Source organism: Equus quagga, chromosome 7, assembly GCF_021613505.1.
Source record: "Equus quagga isolate Etosha38 chromosome 7, UCLA_HA_Equagga_1.0, whole genome shotgun sequence".
Classification (NCBI taxonomy): Eukaryota; Metazoa; Chordata; class Mammalia; order Perissodactyla; family Equidae; genus Equus; species Equus quagga.
The window spans coordinates 71,375,853-71,390,256 of NC_060273.1; the positions used below are offsets into that span (position 1 = coordinate 71,375,853).

At 44.0% G+C, this 14,404-nt stretch overlaps 2 protein-coding genes across 10 annotated transcripts in view; one reads left to right on the top strand and one right to left on the bottom strand.

The window, feature by feature from the left end:
* The window catches only part of HTR4 (5-hydroxytryptamine receptor 4), a 181,489-nt gene that overhangs the window by 161,200 nt on the left and 5,885 nt on the right, over positions 1–14,404 (top strand). For 2 of the 4 annotated variants that reach the window (XR_006889297.1, XR_006889300.1), the window contains 3 exons: positions 3,346–6,295; positions 6,706–6,910; positions 7,403–7,866. The gene's annotated coding sequence lies outside the window, so the exon portion shown is untranslated. Of the gene's footprint in view, positions 1–3,345; positions 6,296–6,705; positions 6,911–7,402; positions 7,867–10,805; positions 10,818–14,404 lie in introns of those variants that run through there. The other 2 variants (XR_006889298.1, XR_006889299.1) reach the window with 2 other exon arrangements.
* Positions 11,881–14,404, bottom strand: part of FBXO38 (F-box protein 38) — a 55,059-nt gene continuing 52,535 nt past the window's right edge. For all 6 annotated transcript variants that reach the window (XM_046665693.1, XM_046665694.1, XM_046665698.1 and 3 more), the window contains 3 exons: positions 13,835–13,938; positions 13,226–13,339; positions 11,881–12,480 (listed from right to left, as the gene is read on the bottom strand). In XM_046665693.1, the coding sequence (XP_046521649.1) occupies positions 12,302–12,480; positions 13,226–13,339; positions 13,835–13,938 (397 nt within the window). In that variant the 3' untranslated portion in view covers positions 11,881–12,301. The remainder of the gene's footprint in view (positions 12,481–13,225; positions 13,340–13,834; positions 13,939–14,404) is intronic.

The window sequence follows — 14,404 nt, forward strand, 5'->3', positions numbered from 1 at the left end:
GTGGTCCTGGCCAGGCTCTGCCACTCCCTTAGTATGATGCTCAGATACTCAGGCAACTGCTCCCAGCCTCCCTTTTCCCCTCTCTGTATGATATCAGTCTCATCTCCTGGCCTGTAGAGCTACTTACAAAAGGAACCGTGGATGGGAAAGTCGCTTGTTTCTGCTTTAGTGTGTATGCTTGCCAAAAGTGGGTTGTGATTCTGAAAAGGGGGAGAAAGGTAAGATCTGGGAGCCTTCTATTTCTTGAGTCCTCTTAGGTTTTACCTATCAAACAAGTAAGGTGGAAAACATTTCTGAACAGTAACCTGCTGTACACATATTGTCGTTGTTATTATGTACTCATGATGAGGTATTGAGGGAAAGAAGTAAATAGAATAATTCTGGTTTCAATATATTGAGATTCTACTGTGTGCCAGACCCTGTGCTAATGTTTTTCATGTACTATGTGACTTAATCCACACGCCAATACTGTGAGGTGGGTATCATCACTGTTGGTTACAGAGGACGGAAGTGAGGCACAGAGAGGTTAAATAACTTGCTAAGTATCACAGAGCTGGTGAGGGGGAACTCGGTCTGTCTGGCTCAAGTCACGCTTGAGGTCACAGTGCCACATGACACAGCCTCTAGTTGGTGAGACAAGGCAAGGGAAACATAGACACACATGACAGAATCTGAGAAAAGTTGTAAAGGCTAAACCTTCTGGTGGAATTAAAACAACAGCAAACTGCTCTCTCACCCGGATTATTGCTGTAACCTCTTAATTGGCCTCCCTGTCTACACCCCACCTCCATTCCATCTACTCTCAATAGTGCTAGCTGAGAGGGCATTCAGATCATGTCAGGGCACTGCTCAACCCCACCATGGCCCCCGTCACATGGAGTAAAGCCACAGCCTTATGGGGATCTACAAGCCATGCCCCCACCTCCCACACACTCTGGCTTTGGCTCCTATACAGACCTCATTTCTCAATTCCTTCCATCCTCCCCTCATTCTTTCTGCCTCAGCCCCCAGCATCCTTGCTGTTCCTCAGACATTCCAGACAGGATCTAGCCTCAGGGCCTTTGCATTTGCTGTTCCCTCTATCTGGAAGGTTCTTCTCCCAGATATGCACATGCCTCTGTCCCCCACTGTTATCTCATGGGATCCAGTCAGGAGACAGAAACCACACCAGTTATTGAAACAATATTTTAATATAAAAAATTGTTAATTAGGCATATAGTTGTTAACTACTGAAAGGGTATAAAAGAACACTCTAAGATATTACGGAAGTAGAAACTCCAGGACACAACTACTGCCTCTAGGGCTCAGGGACCAAAGGGAACAACCACAAAAACTTAGAAAATTAGAGGAGGGGCCCCACAGAGCAGAAACTTAGATCTCTGACAGGGAGGCACTGGCCCGATAGAGCTGATGTCTCTGAGGGGCTGCCGTGAAGCTGATGAAGCAGGAGTTGGGAAGACTGTAAACGAGACTCAGCTGCTGCTACAGAAAGGCGCCATCTCTGCTGGGCTGAAGAAGCGTTTCTGGGGCAAGGCTCGCAGGCACCACAAGCAGACAGGAAGCTCACAGGAGAAGCATTTCCTTCGCGTAGGCTTCCAGTTCCCCTCCAGCGCCCCCTGTTGGAAGATCCTGATAGAAGCCAGCCTGCAGAGCCCACGTTTGGTTTGCAGCATCACAAAGCCAAACACAGAGGGGCAGTTTTGAGGCTGAGAGTTTATGACCGAATAGGTGGAAAACTCACTTCCCTAAGGTCGTTACTCACGTGTCTCACTGGGACCTTCCTTGGCCACCCTCATTAAGAGTGCATGATCTGACCCTTTCTAGAGCCTTTCCCACTTAATTCTCTTCAGCACTCATCTAGCAGGTGCTTGGGGTTCCTCCAGTCGTATCCCCTCGGCTCACCTGCACCTCAGCAGCAGTGGCAGTGGACGGTTCTGTGAGAGCTCAGACTGGTGCCCTTCACTTTGTGTTCCTCAGCTGACACCTGCTTCTAGCCAGCTAAGGGGACTTTTTATTCTAGATCAGGGTTTCTCAATCTTGGCACTCTGGGTGTATGGGGCCAGATAATTCTTTGTTGTGGGAGACTATGCTGTGTATCGGACAACGTTTAGCAGCATCCCTGGTCTCTATGCACTAGATGCTAATAGCACCGCCCCTGCCTTGACAACCAAAAATGCCTCCACTTGTCCCTGTTGAGACCCACAGTTCGGAATTTATACTGGTCATGGGCTGTGTGAGAACAGTTAAGCACGTGGGTGCTGGCATCCAATAGACTGGGTTTGATTGGCTGTATCTTTGCACATTTCCCGTATTCCCTTGGGCAAGTCGTTGAAGCTATGTGTCATTTTGCTTAGCTGAAAAATGACCATAATACTATCTCCCAGGGCTGTTGTGAAGATTGAATAGGGTAATGCTTGGAGAGGGCTTAGTCTAGTACCTGGTTCATACCACCCAATCGAGAGAAGTGAGCACTAAATTAGTTTATCAAAGCACCTCATAAATGTAATTCATGAGAACCTACCAACAAGCTGGTTGTCAACATATGATGCCAAATAACTGACTGTGTGTTTAATTGTTTTACTGACCGGGCTTGACACTGGCCTCAGGGAAGTGAGTGATGATAGCGTTCCTAAATCCTGTAGAAATTTCACAAGAGTAACTGCCAGATGCTGGAATCTGGGTTACTGATGACAAGACCTACTTGCAATTGAGACTGATTAAATGCAATTAACATATTGAGCGCAACTGTGTGGTACTGCAGAGAAATAATAAACATTTGTCAAGTAGTAAATTTCACTGAGATGCTTAGAGTCAACTTGCTGTTTGATTCATCTAATTGACTTACTCTTCCAAAATGTCACCAAAAGGAATCAAAGGAACAAATACAGTGACATTGTCTTTCAGGCTCTGAGTGGTTTATCGCTCTCTAAAGTCAGCACTCCGGTATTGCTGAACCCAGAACCGTGGCTGGTGGAGGGGACTTAGCATGTTGAGGTTCAGCTTGAGGTGGTACATAGGGTCCATTTTGATGAGTAACACAGGAGCTCCAGGCTTCGTTGGGAGAAAAGAAATCTGGGTTCTAGTCCCAGCTCTGCCACTCACTCGCTGTGTAACCCTGGGCCTGTTGTTTCCTCCAGGCCTTTCGTTCCTCACCTTTACCATGAGCAAGTTGGGTGTAGTTCTTTGGCTTTCCTTCTCGATGGAGTCCCACCTGCTTCCCATCCCACCTCGCCATGCTCTGAGAAGCATGCAGTAGAAAGGAAGTCAAGAGTGGTGGGAGTGCTCTCTTTGGTGCATTTGAAGGATTTCTGTTGAATTCTCACGTTTTCTTTTCTTCCTCCCTAGGTATACAGTTCTGCACAGTGGACATCACCAGGAACTTGAGAAACTGCCCATACACAATGACCCAGAATCCCTGGAATCGTGCTTCTGATTGAAGACGTGGCTCACAACTAAGCCATTCATTCCCATCTGTGTCTGCATGAAAAGGACACCCTGGCATCTCTCCTGACCCTCATCACCACCAGTGAGGCATGAGGCAGCGGGGCCGAGGGCCCAGGGAAGGTACATGGAGGTCAGCGTTGGACAGGACCCCAGGCCAGAGCATGGAGGATCTCAGAGTTGAGAAGGGACTTCAGGCATCGTCAGATTGAGCCTCCCACCTGACGCAAGGGTAGTATCCTCCATAGCATTCCTGGAAGTTGGTCAGTCTCTGCTTGCACACCTCCAGGGACAGGAGCTCACTACCTCCTAATACAGTTTCTTTTATTGTGGGAAAGCTTTAATTATAAAGACGTTCTTTCCTTTGTTGGAACACAAATCTGTCACTGCTCCAGCTTCCTTCTGGGGCCATGCACTTGGCCCTCTCTTCCCTTTGAGAGCCCTTAGATATTGGAAGACAATGATCTGCCACCCACCCAACCTTTTAAATCTCTCTAAACTAAACAGCTCTGATTTCCTCTCCATTCTGGCCGTCTTCTTCTGGATGTGCTTTGGTGGGTGAATCAATCAAGGCTCTTTTAATGAAGTTGGGTTATCGATGCCAAGATGTCTGTCCAGAAGCCCTGAAATACTGACAAGTACTGAAGCATCAATATTTTTTGGTTTATAGATATGAACATTTTTCTTTTCCTTTTTCTTGAGGATAGACTTTGGAAACTCTGCTTAAGTTTTGGTTTTGGATCCATTACCAAAAGGCAGCTTTACAGCTGGTCTGAGATGTGTGTTCGTGTCTTTAAAGATGACATTTTCTCATTAGCATACTGGTGTTGAGGTCATTTGCTCAAGATTCATTCCCCTCCTATGACAATGGGAAAAGGACTTCGACCTTCACTGAGAATGTTGATGGAGAATGGCCAGAGTGACAGCTCAGATTTGGGGAGGGAAACGCAGTTGCTCCAATAAGACCCCTCTTTGGGGCTTTTGGGGCCCTGTGCTGAGGCAGTGCCTGGTCTCAGGCAGGGTGGCCTGCTCCTTTGGGCAAAAACTTAACCACAGACCAGCTTACTTTCTTCAGAAACTTCACTGGCCCCTTCCAGTGAAGCTCCTGGAGTTACCACTTCTTCTACATCTTTTCCAGCATCTCACTTCCTCCAAGTTCCTAATGAGATGCTTCCCTGATGTCAAAGCTGCCAGCAAATTATTTTGTCTTGAGGTGAATTATTCCACCCTGGGATGAGACTCTGGGGGCAGATTTTTTCAGTTGTCTCTCTTTTGGCTGCTGATAAAAACCGTGTTGAAAGTATTGATTGCTGGTCCTTATAGGGAAGCCTAAGAAACAGCGATATGGATGGTGGTGGGCGGCGTGTATATGTCACACACACTACAGACATAGATATGCCAGAACTTTCTAACCTCACCACTTCCCCTTGCCCTTCTACTTGGTCTGTTGACCCTGCTTTCCTTCCTAAGTGGTCTTAGAAGCCACAATTGCCTCATCACCTACTTCATCTGGGAGGGCGGAATCCATTAGCCCTCCTCCTCTCTCTGTCCCCAGATATGATGAAGAATGGCCAGACTCCACATAGGACTCCGGTGACCAACCACCCTGGTTTTAGCACTGAAAGTCCCACATCCCAGGAAACCTCTCAGTCCAGGCCAACCAGGCTGGTTGGTCACCCCACTGATGGGACCCTCCGTGTGCTGAGGATTAATAAGCCTCCTCAGAGTTGCATTTCCCTTTTTCACTTTTTCATGGGAAAGGCAGAGATGAGTGAATTTGGGAGTCCAGAGTTCTCCACATGTTGTCTAAATGTGGTCTCTGTTCTCGAAGCACAAAGAACTTCTTAGGGAAGGACTAAGACAGAAATCACAGAACCAGATCGCAGCAAAGAGAAACAGGTCTAGTGCTTTGAGGCAGCCGGTAAACTTTGCTCGCTGCCCCCAAAGTCGATAGGATCTACTATTTAATGCATACATGCTTACACACAAATACAGGAGGATTTCTTCCCTATGAAATGCTTCTCTTCCCAGGAGCTTAGCAAGCATATCTGCTTATGTAAAATGTAATTTCTCAGTGGCAGGTCTCCCATATTAAATGGTAACTTGGATTCAGCAGGGATCTGCAGGTTACAACATAGGTGGGAAAATGAGTTCTTACCATATCATGGGTCCAAATCTTCCAGACTCTCTGGACATGCTTCTGTGGGCCAGCCCATCGTTGGTGTCTGTAGAGGTCACCAGCACCCCAACCAGGGAAAGGACAGCAATTGTAGGAATAGGACCCCTCACCATTGTCAAGAAGATGACCTCCTTTGCAGAGAGGACCTCACAAGCAAACTTGGTTGTCTCTTCGGACCAGGGCTTTGTTGGAGGTTCACAGGACAGGACCAGACTTGCTCTGTCTGGACAGCTGCTAGCCTGGCATAAATTACATCTCTGGCTTCCAGGAATCCAGGTAATATAACATGTGTATGGAAGACTCAGAAGGAGGAGCCTTAGAACTTGTTCAAGGAAAGAGGAGACCTATATCTCGCCTTCTTCTCTGAGAAGGCCACTCTCCTCCACGAAGCCTGCAGTGTGAAGAAGAGATGCCCCGGGGGAGGAGGGGCATGTGCTCCCAGCCACATCTGCTAAATTAGCCTTGACAATCCCTGGAGTGATGGATGCTGCAGCCAGACTGTCCCATGTCTGGGATAGTGGGGCTTCACCCGTGCTTCTTCTTAACTTGACTCTCCAGCCCACGGGCCGTCCGGTAGAAGCCCTGAAACTCCCCAGCCAGCTCACGATCAGCAGCTAGAAAGCAAAAGTGAGAAAAACCGACTTCTTCAACTGACACCTGAGGACGGGAGGATGGGTTGGTAGAAAAAGTGGTTCTTTCTGAGATTCACCTTGTCATCTCACCGACCTTTCTACTTCATGCTGCTAGCTTGCTCTGTCCTCGGGCAAATTGCTGTCTAGCTGGGGCATGGTGGGGTGGGCGTGGGGATGGATGAGGGAGGGGATCCAGGGAGGGGCTGGGGAGTGGCTGTAACTAAATTGCCTTTAATATTGTCTTCAAGTAAGAACAAAAATATTATCTCCTTGGTGCTGTGCTGTCTACCCATTTTTCTCCCTTTGGTGAGTGATCAGTGTTGCTTTTCTCTTTTTCTCTGTTACTTGGCTTTCCTCTGGTCAAAGTTCTTCCTGTAACTGCTAATCTAGGGGGAAAAAAGACTAAGGCACTTAGCTCTTCCAGCTGTAATTTGCAATTTCTTTTCCTTCCAGTCTAGGAAACTGAGGCCGAATATTTGGTTTTAATTTAAACAAATCAGGGATGGATTTGAAGGCCCAAGTTTGGGACACTGTGTTGCGTTGGGTGTTAACGCAACATCGTCTCATCTACAAAATGGAGAGAATCTCTGAGCTGGTGGGACTGTTGTGAGCGCTCCAATATGCGTCATCCAAGGGCCACTGTTAGGATTTTTACCAAGTATGTGTCCTGCCTGTACTGTTATTTACTTAACATTTTTATTTAAGTCAATTCAAGTTTTCACTTACATAAATTTATTTTAGAAAGAAACATTATATCAGTATCTAAAATAGAAAATCAGTATTAGTTGCATAAATAGAAAGCAGCCATAGAGATAAATAAATGAAAATACAACAAAATTATTAAGGTCTAACTGGAAGCCAATGCTCAGAGCTTGCCCAATGCTTCCATGTTCAAAAGGGAGATAAGGGGTGTTGGAGAGCTGTCAGGGTCACCCCACCTCTCGTGAGGGACAATGTAAGCTAGGAGGGGTTGAAAGAGAATTTACCAGAGATGAACTGCCAAACCTTGAGTTAATATGATTTAATGACAAGTTGCATTCCACACGTTTTGGAAACGTAGAGAGAAGGGAAGCGAAGCTGCTTTTATTTTTAACTACTATTATATTCAATTCAAATTAGGTTTCTCCTTTCCCTTTCCCTTTTTTTTCAGCTCATCTCAGAACATATCTTAGATGATGATAATAATAATAATAATAATAATAATAATAACAATGTAGCAATAATAAGGGAAGCGAACATTTGATGAGCTCCTTTCTGCTAGGCTCCGTGGTAAGTGCTTTACGTGGTTTATCTCATTTAATCCTCATAAAATCCTTACAAAGACCAGAATTTCCCCTGCTTTCCAGATGAGCAAAGCTCAGCTGAGAGATCTGGTGACCGGCCCAAGGTAAGAGACCTAGGAAGTGGGAATTTGGAATGCGAACTCAGGCTGCCTGGTTGTAAAGCCCACAGTCCTAAGTGTGCGCAACACTGTTCACGATCGGGATTCCTCTATTCCACAGTCACGTGTTGGACCCTCGGCTGGGAGAGAACAGTGAACAAGCCACGGGGTGTCCCTTCCCTCATGTTACCTAAGAATTGCCCTTCCACGTCCGCTTGGGACCTGGAGAGGAACTTGGGACATGCCTATTCCAGAGTGAAACGCTGCCGCTCACTTGCTCTGTTGTTTTCTTCTGTTCCCTTCCACTTGCTGAGCTTCAAAATTTCCATCTTTAAACAATGGAGGGATTCAGGTAGAGGACTGATCGGGAGGAAAGGCCCTTCTGCACTGATCTTTCATAGTGTTTCCAGTATTCAGCTGCCTGGAGTTACTGAATAACCAGCAACGGCCCCTGAAAATCAGATGTGTGAGCCCAAAGAGAGCATTAGTCTTTTCTATCTCAGACCATCGCTGGGGCTGCGCATACCAGCAGTGGTCCCAATAGAAGGGAATTTGACTTCCCTGTTTTTCAGTTGGAACTTGGATCACTGTTTGGCTTTGCTCCCAGTGGCCCCATCAGCTCACCATGGGAGGCACTTTACAGTTTCTCTGCACTTTTGCAGCAAGCTCTCTGAGCCTTTCACGGCAACTTCGGGGGAGGGATTATTGAGTTCATTTTATAGAAAAGGAAACGGACTTTGTCAGGGAAAAGTGATTTGCCCAAGGACGCAGAGCTTATGTGGGGCCGAAGTCAGGGCTGAAACCACTTCTGATCTCTCTATTCTAACAGAGTGCTTTCTTCCTCCTCTTCTTTAAATTTATTTTATTTCTAAATATACAAATTATCTATTTTTAGACTATATAAATAATGGGCTATCCAAATAATGTATTTATGCAATCCATCTCTGTTATAAAAAGTTCTAATAATATAGATACAGCGAAATATCCTTGACTCTAACTGAATCCCATGCCCCTCCCAAGAATTGCCCTTATCACCTGCCTTATATAATTCAAGAACGTGTTCTGCATATTTACATATGTACAAATATACATCTAAACACATATGGTTTGCTTTGGTTCTTATATATAAATGAGGCTGTATATCATAATCTGCAACTTGCCTTTTTCAACGGTACGCCTTATACATCATTTCACATCAACACGTGATTCTTCATTCTTTTTAGTTGTGTGTGCATTTCACAGGATAGACGTTGTGTAGTTTGCAGTGTTATTTCTTTTATGTTCTAGCAGCATCCCACGTCTGAGTGGGGCGTTTGAAGCCTGCAGCAGAAAATCAGCAGCCTCCGTTTTTCTGGCACTGTGCTAACCATTTGAGGGTCAGCTGGAGTGGTTCCAAGCTTAGGCGGCAGCAGCCACTGTGACTTGGCGGCTTCCCTGTGGGGAAGGCCAGCCCTTGCATGGGCCTCACCTGGCCCCCTCCCTCCCTTTGAGGGACCGAGACTCTGCTCAAGTTGCACAAGCTGTGGGGTCAGATTGATGACATCCTGCTTCCACCACACCCCTTCTGAGATGTGTGTTTCTGAGCAGGATCTTTAACCTGCTAAGCCCTAATTTCCCCAACAGTAAAGTAGGGGACGTAGTGATCAGACACTTTACAGTGTTCGCATGAGGATGTACGGAAAGCACTTGGTAAACGCTTTCAAAAATTCTTTATTTCCTCTTAAAGGTCTCACCAGTTCTCTCTGCTTCCTAGCATCCTGGGATATGGTCTAAGGAACATAAAAGTTATGGAAAGATTAGTTAAAAAACAAACAAAAATAGAGGGAATTACAGTGGAAGCAATACTACCTCCACTCGCGTCACATTTTCCAGTTTACTGAAGGCTGTCATTGGACCGTCACAACTGCCCTGGGGGGTGGATATATTATTTGTTGTTACCATTTTATAGATGAAGAACCTGAGGCTCCAGAATAGAGGCGGCGACCACCTCCAGGTCACTCAACAGTCGTCTGAGGGAGTCAGATCTGAAGCCAGGTCTTCTGATTCCAAATATGAAGACCCCGTAAGAACTGTGGTGCCAGCTGTTGTTCAGAGATTGTTAGGACTCATACACCTGACAGCACCATGAGAGAGACATGAGTCTCTCTCCAACAGTGACATTAATTCAGTAATCCATCAAGGAAACGTTTCTTAAGTCCTTTTCAAGATGTGCCAGACACTGCGCCACAGGCCAGGGACACATAATTGAGTGGACAAACAGGACAATTCAATTCTCTATGGCAAGCGTGGGCCAACTGCGGCCTGGTGGCCAGATCCTCCAGCCTGTAAAGTAAGAATGGTTTTTGTTTTTTTAAGCAGTTGGGAAATAAAAAATATTTTGTGACATGTGAAATTCAAATTTATGCCTATACATAAAGTTTTATTGTAACATGGCCCCACCGATTCACTGACGCGTCTTCTATGGCTCTTTCACACTCCAACGGCAGGGTTGAGTAGTTGTCATAGTTGAGCCTAAAATATTACTGTCTGGCCCTATACAGAAAGTGTGCTGACTTCTGCCAGAGGGCAATCACTACTCAGCCATTCATTCCACAGACAATTTACCAAATGCCTACTGCAGAGGGCATCTTCCAAGTTCTGTTTGTTTTTCAGTTGTTCCAGTCTGGGCATCTTTAGAATGATTTTAGCGCTCTCTGCCGCACTTCTACTTTTTCTAAGAGGGTTGGTTGAGACTAAGAGAAAGCAACAAAAGTTACAAAGCAGCGGCCTCTAGCGGCTGTTCTAAGCATTATTTAGAGGATTTGTTTATGGTTACAGTGAAAAACCAGGGTTTGAGTCTTAGCTGAGGGTTGGGGATTCTGTATTATTTTGAAATATCTAGAATGTTCTATAATTTGTTTCCTACATCTTGCTGATCACAGTTCTAACCTGGAGAGCGGAACACATTCTTTTAGTTAAAAGGGGGGTTAGCTGAGTTAAAAACAAAGTAATGAAGAGATGAGTGAATGCAGTAGCTAACCGTCTTCCTAACGTAATAGGAAGAATTTTCAGTCTTGGAAGAGAGAACTTTGAAGACAGACACTGATTATGGTTCATGCTACTTTAGTGTGGGAAAACTTGCTGGCATACTTGCATTTCTTTTTTTAAAAATTTTTATTTTTATTTTTTGAAGATTAGCCCTGAGCTAACATCTGTGCCCACCTCCCTCCACTTTGTGGGACACCTGCCACAGCATGGCTTGATAAGCAATGTGTGGGTCTGCACCCGGGATCCGAACCAGTGAACCTCAGGCTGCTGAAGCAGAATCTGCAAACATAACCACTGCGCCACCAGGCTGGCCCCTGGCATCCCTGCATTTCTATGGACACTAATGATATGGAGGCAGCCCAACAGGAATCAGGCACGTGCATTCTTGTCCTGCCTGACTTGACCGGAGTGAGCAATTTTCCTTCTCTGGGCTTCAGTTATTCCCCTGTAAATGAAGCAGTTGGACTAGATAATCTCTAAAGGCCCTTACACCTCACAGAGACCACAATTACCTATTTTATTTGGAAAGCCTTTATAAAATTTTTCCAGAGACCTTCAGTTTAAGCAATTTGGTGAGGTCACTCAGCTGGCAAATGGTAAAGCCATCCCTCAAATGCAGGTGTTGCTCTAAGCTGCTTTGCTCTTGACCCTGACGCTGTAGTACTGCTTATGTCACTGCCATCTTAGGGTTATTTCTCTCCTTGAGAAAGGCCATCTCCCGGTGCCCAGCTATTTCGGGAAGTTCTGCTGTTCCCAGTGTTCTGCTGGATAGAGTTCTGTGAGTTGATCATCTTGCAGCTCAGAATTTTAAAAACGAGAAAGGTCAGAAATTGGATTACGCTAGAATCTTTCTTATTTAGACACAATTCTACATATTCCTTTTCTATGTAGTATTTGCTACTCTTCTTTAAAAAGAGGGATTCAAATCGAAGGCAAGAAAAAGTTTTTAATAAACTTTTATTTTTATATTCAAGATAAAGCATATACACAATTGAATGTGGAAATAAATAACTAGAAATGCTTTGGAAACTTATCCATTTCCCCCTCAAACTCAATTTTTTTTTAAAACTCATGAGTCTTTTTACTTATTTTAAGAAATATGGCAACTATAATACCAAGAGAAAAAAAACACAAGTTTGTACAGAAACATATAGCCGCCTGACTATAGGGTTTAGTTGGTGTTTTAATAGTAACACACAAAAAAACACACCAGACACAAAAACTCTTCAACAGATTTACTCAAACAGCTTCGCTCGAGAAGAAAAAGGCACAGATTTTAAGGGGATGACAGTGATTATTAAGAATATGGTAAATGGGGGCTCAGCCAAAAAGTGACACTTTATGAACTGTCAGGAAAAATGAAGAAAATGAACTCTTTCCAATTATCCGCCTTCATTAAAATGAATTTTTAAATTAAATTGTATAAACATATGATATAAAGTTGGTACTTAGGAAGTGTCTTTGTATATTTCCTCTATGTACAAATCTTTGTATATAACTTCAAGGTTCCTTATACATTTCCTATATACCAAACTGAGCCAGGGCCCCCAAACGGCACACCCCGAGTCCCTGTGAGCTCTCTGGCAGCTTGATGGCCCCAGCAGCTTTCTGCTAGAATAGCTGGAAAGTAGGAGGGACCAGTCAAATGTAGTCATCTTCTACTGGCTCTCCATTGACATCACAATAGTGGATAAAAATTGCCACTACTCGCTGAAACACACCCTTCTTCATCTGACGCATCTCTGAAATTTCCTCTCCTATCGTTTCCATACAGATGTCTGCAGACAGCTGCCCTTTCCTTCGAGGAGCATAGATGGTGCCTTGGAAATCAGAAAGAAAAGGGGAAACATGTATGATTACCAGAATCATGTGGAAAGTCACTCTGATTGAGCTGGTCCATGAGATATGCCATATACTGTAATGCGATGCTATTGATGTACATAGAACTCATGAAATGGGTCCCCATTGGTTTAGTTACATCCATATTTGATGCCTAAAACAGCACACATGATTAAAGGCCCACGGTGAAAACGTACCAGAGAGGTAGTCCATGAAATCCATTTCCTCATAAAATACTTTTAAAAAACTCCCACAAATGGATATTCAAGTGTGCTAACACTTAGAATTATATTCAAAAGTTTCTTCAAGTTTCTCCCCAAATATCTATACCTAAATCATAAGTTCCTACATACTACTCAACAAGAAGCAGGAGAATAATTAGCATAACTGGAACAATTTTGAAACAATGCAGTTGACAAATTCTTCAATAATGAGTAACAAAATTATAAACATTTAAATAACAAAAATATCTAGGTAGGAAAGTCTGTCTGAAGGAATCCTTCCTACCAACCCCCATATATTCCCAGGAAGTCAACTGATGATCTGTTGTACAAATTTAGAGCTATTTTTTGCGGGGGGAGAACCAAACAATAACAAAAAGCAAACAAAAACACTTACATGGGAAGCAATTTAAAAGCTACGCTGCTCCTAACTCTCAAACAAAACATTAAGTATAGCAGGATATACTCAAACTAGAGAATACAAATCAAGTCAGGTCATAATTACTTTCTTCATCGTCTTCAAAATCGTATCTGGCGAAGCTGTTGGGTTCTGCTGCCCGTAATGATCTCAACCAAGGGAAGTCAGAAATCATGGAATATGGGGCTCCATCCACAACACCTAAAACAAGAAGACAGATGAGCTGTGCTACTGGGGTGGAAGTAACGACAGGGTCACACAGTGCAGTACTTTGTAAGCAGAATGTACAATGTGCTTTCATCCCCCATGGTAGAAAAGCACTGGACCAGGAGACGTAGCTTCCAGGACTAGCTCTGCTCCTATTCGGTGATGTGATCTTGGTCATCATTTGCTGTCATTAAGCCTCAACTTCTCCCTCCCTCTCTCTAAAACAACAAGGTTGAAACAGGTACCCTCAAGTCACTTCCAACTCTCAACTGTAGCAAGTTTTAATTCAACACGGCTGCTGATTATTTTAGGGATGCTAAAGACTCATACAGGGAAAGCAATATTTATCTGGTCCCTGCTACCTGCGGATATTCAAAACACCCATTATTTGGATGAATTCTAAGGTTCCCATCCTATCTTCCCTAGGACATGTCTCTCCAACCAGCTAGCTAAGAGGTATTTAGCTTTCCATGCACTGTAAACGCTCACCCTCTAACGTGTAGATTTCCCTGCCCCAGGGGTACTTGGGGCACTTCTTTAAGTCGTCTTCACTTCGTGTGGCTTCAGGGAAGAATTCATACTTAATAAGCTCTCTGGAGGCAACAAGAAAAATTAAGAAAAATTACAAAACTGGAAATAATGCTGGGGTATGGGGTAGAAAGGAACTGTCAAAACTGTGTCAGGCCTAGATTCTAATGAACATCTCAGATAAAATATTAAATACCTAACAGAAGTAGGGTACACTCAAACTAGAGAATACAGACCTAGTCAGGTCAAGATTACTTTCTTCTTTATCTTCAAGATCCTATTAGGTAAAGAAAGCAAGCTACTCTCTAAACAAATGTCTCATGTATATAAAGTGCTTAATATATAATGTCTATATAACGAATGCATAACAAGTCCAGTTTTCCGATGATGTAAAGCGTCACAGTTTAAGAGCTCGATTTAACTCTTTTCCATGCCCCAAGACTAAAGGAATGAAGTCAAATGCACATGTACAGTCTGTTCTTGCATTTTTTTCCCTAAGTTTTCTAAGTTTGAAAATAAAAAGTTATAAAT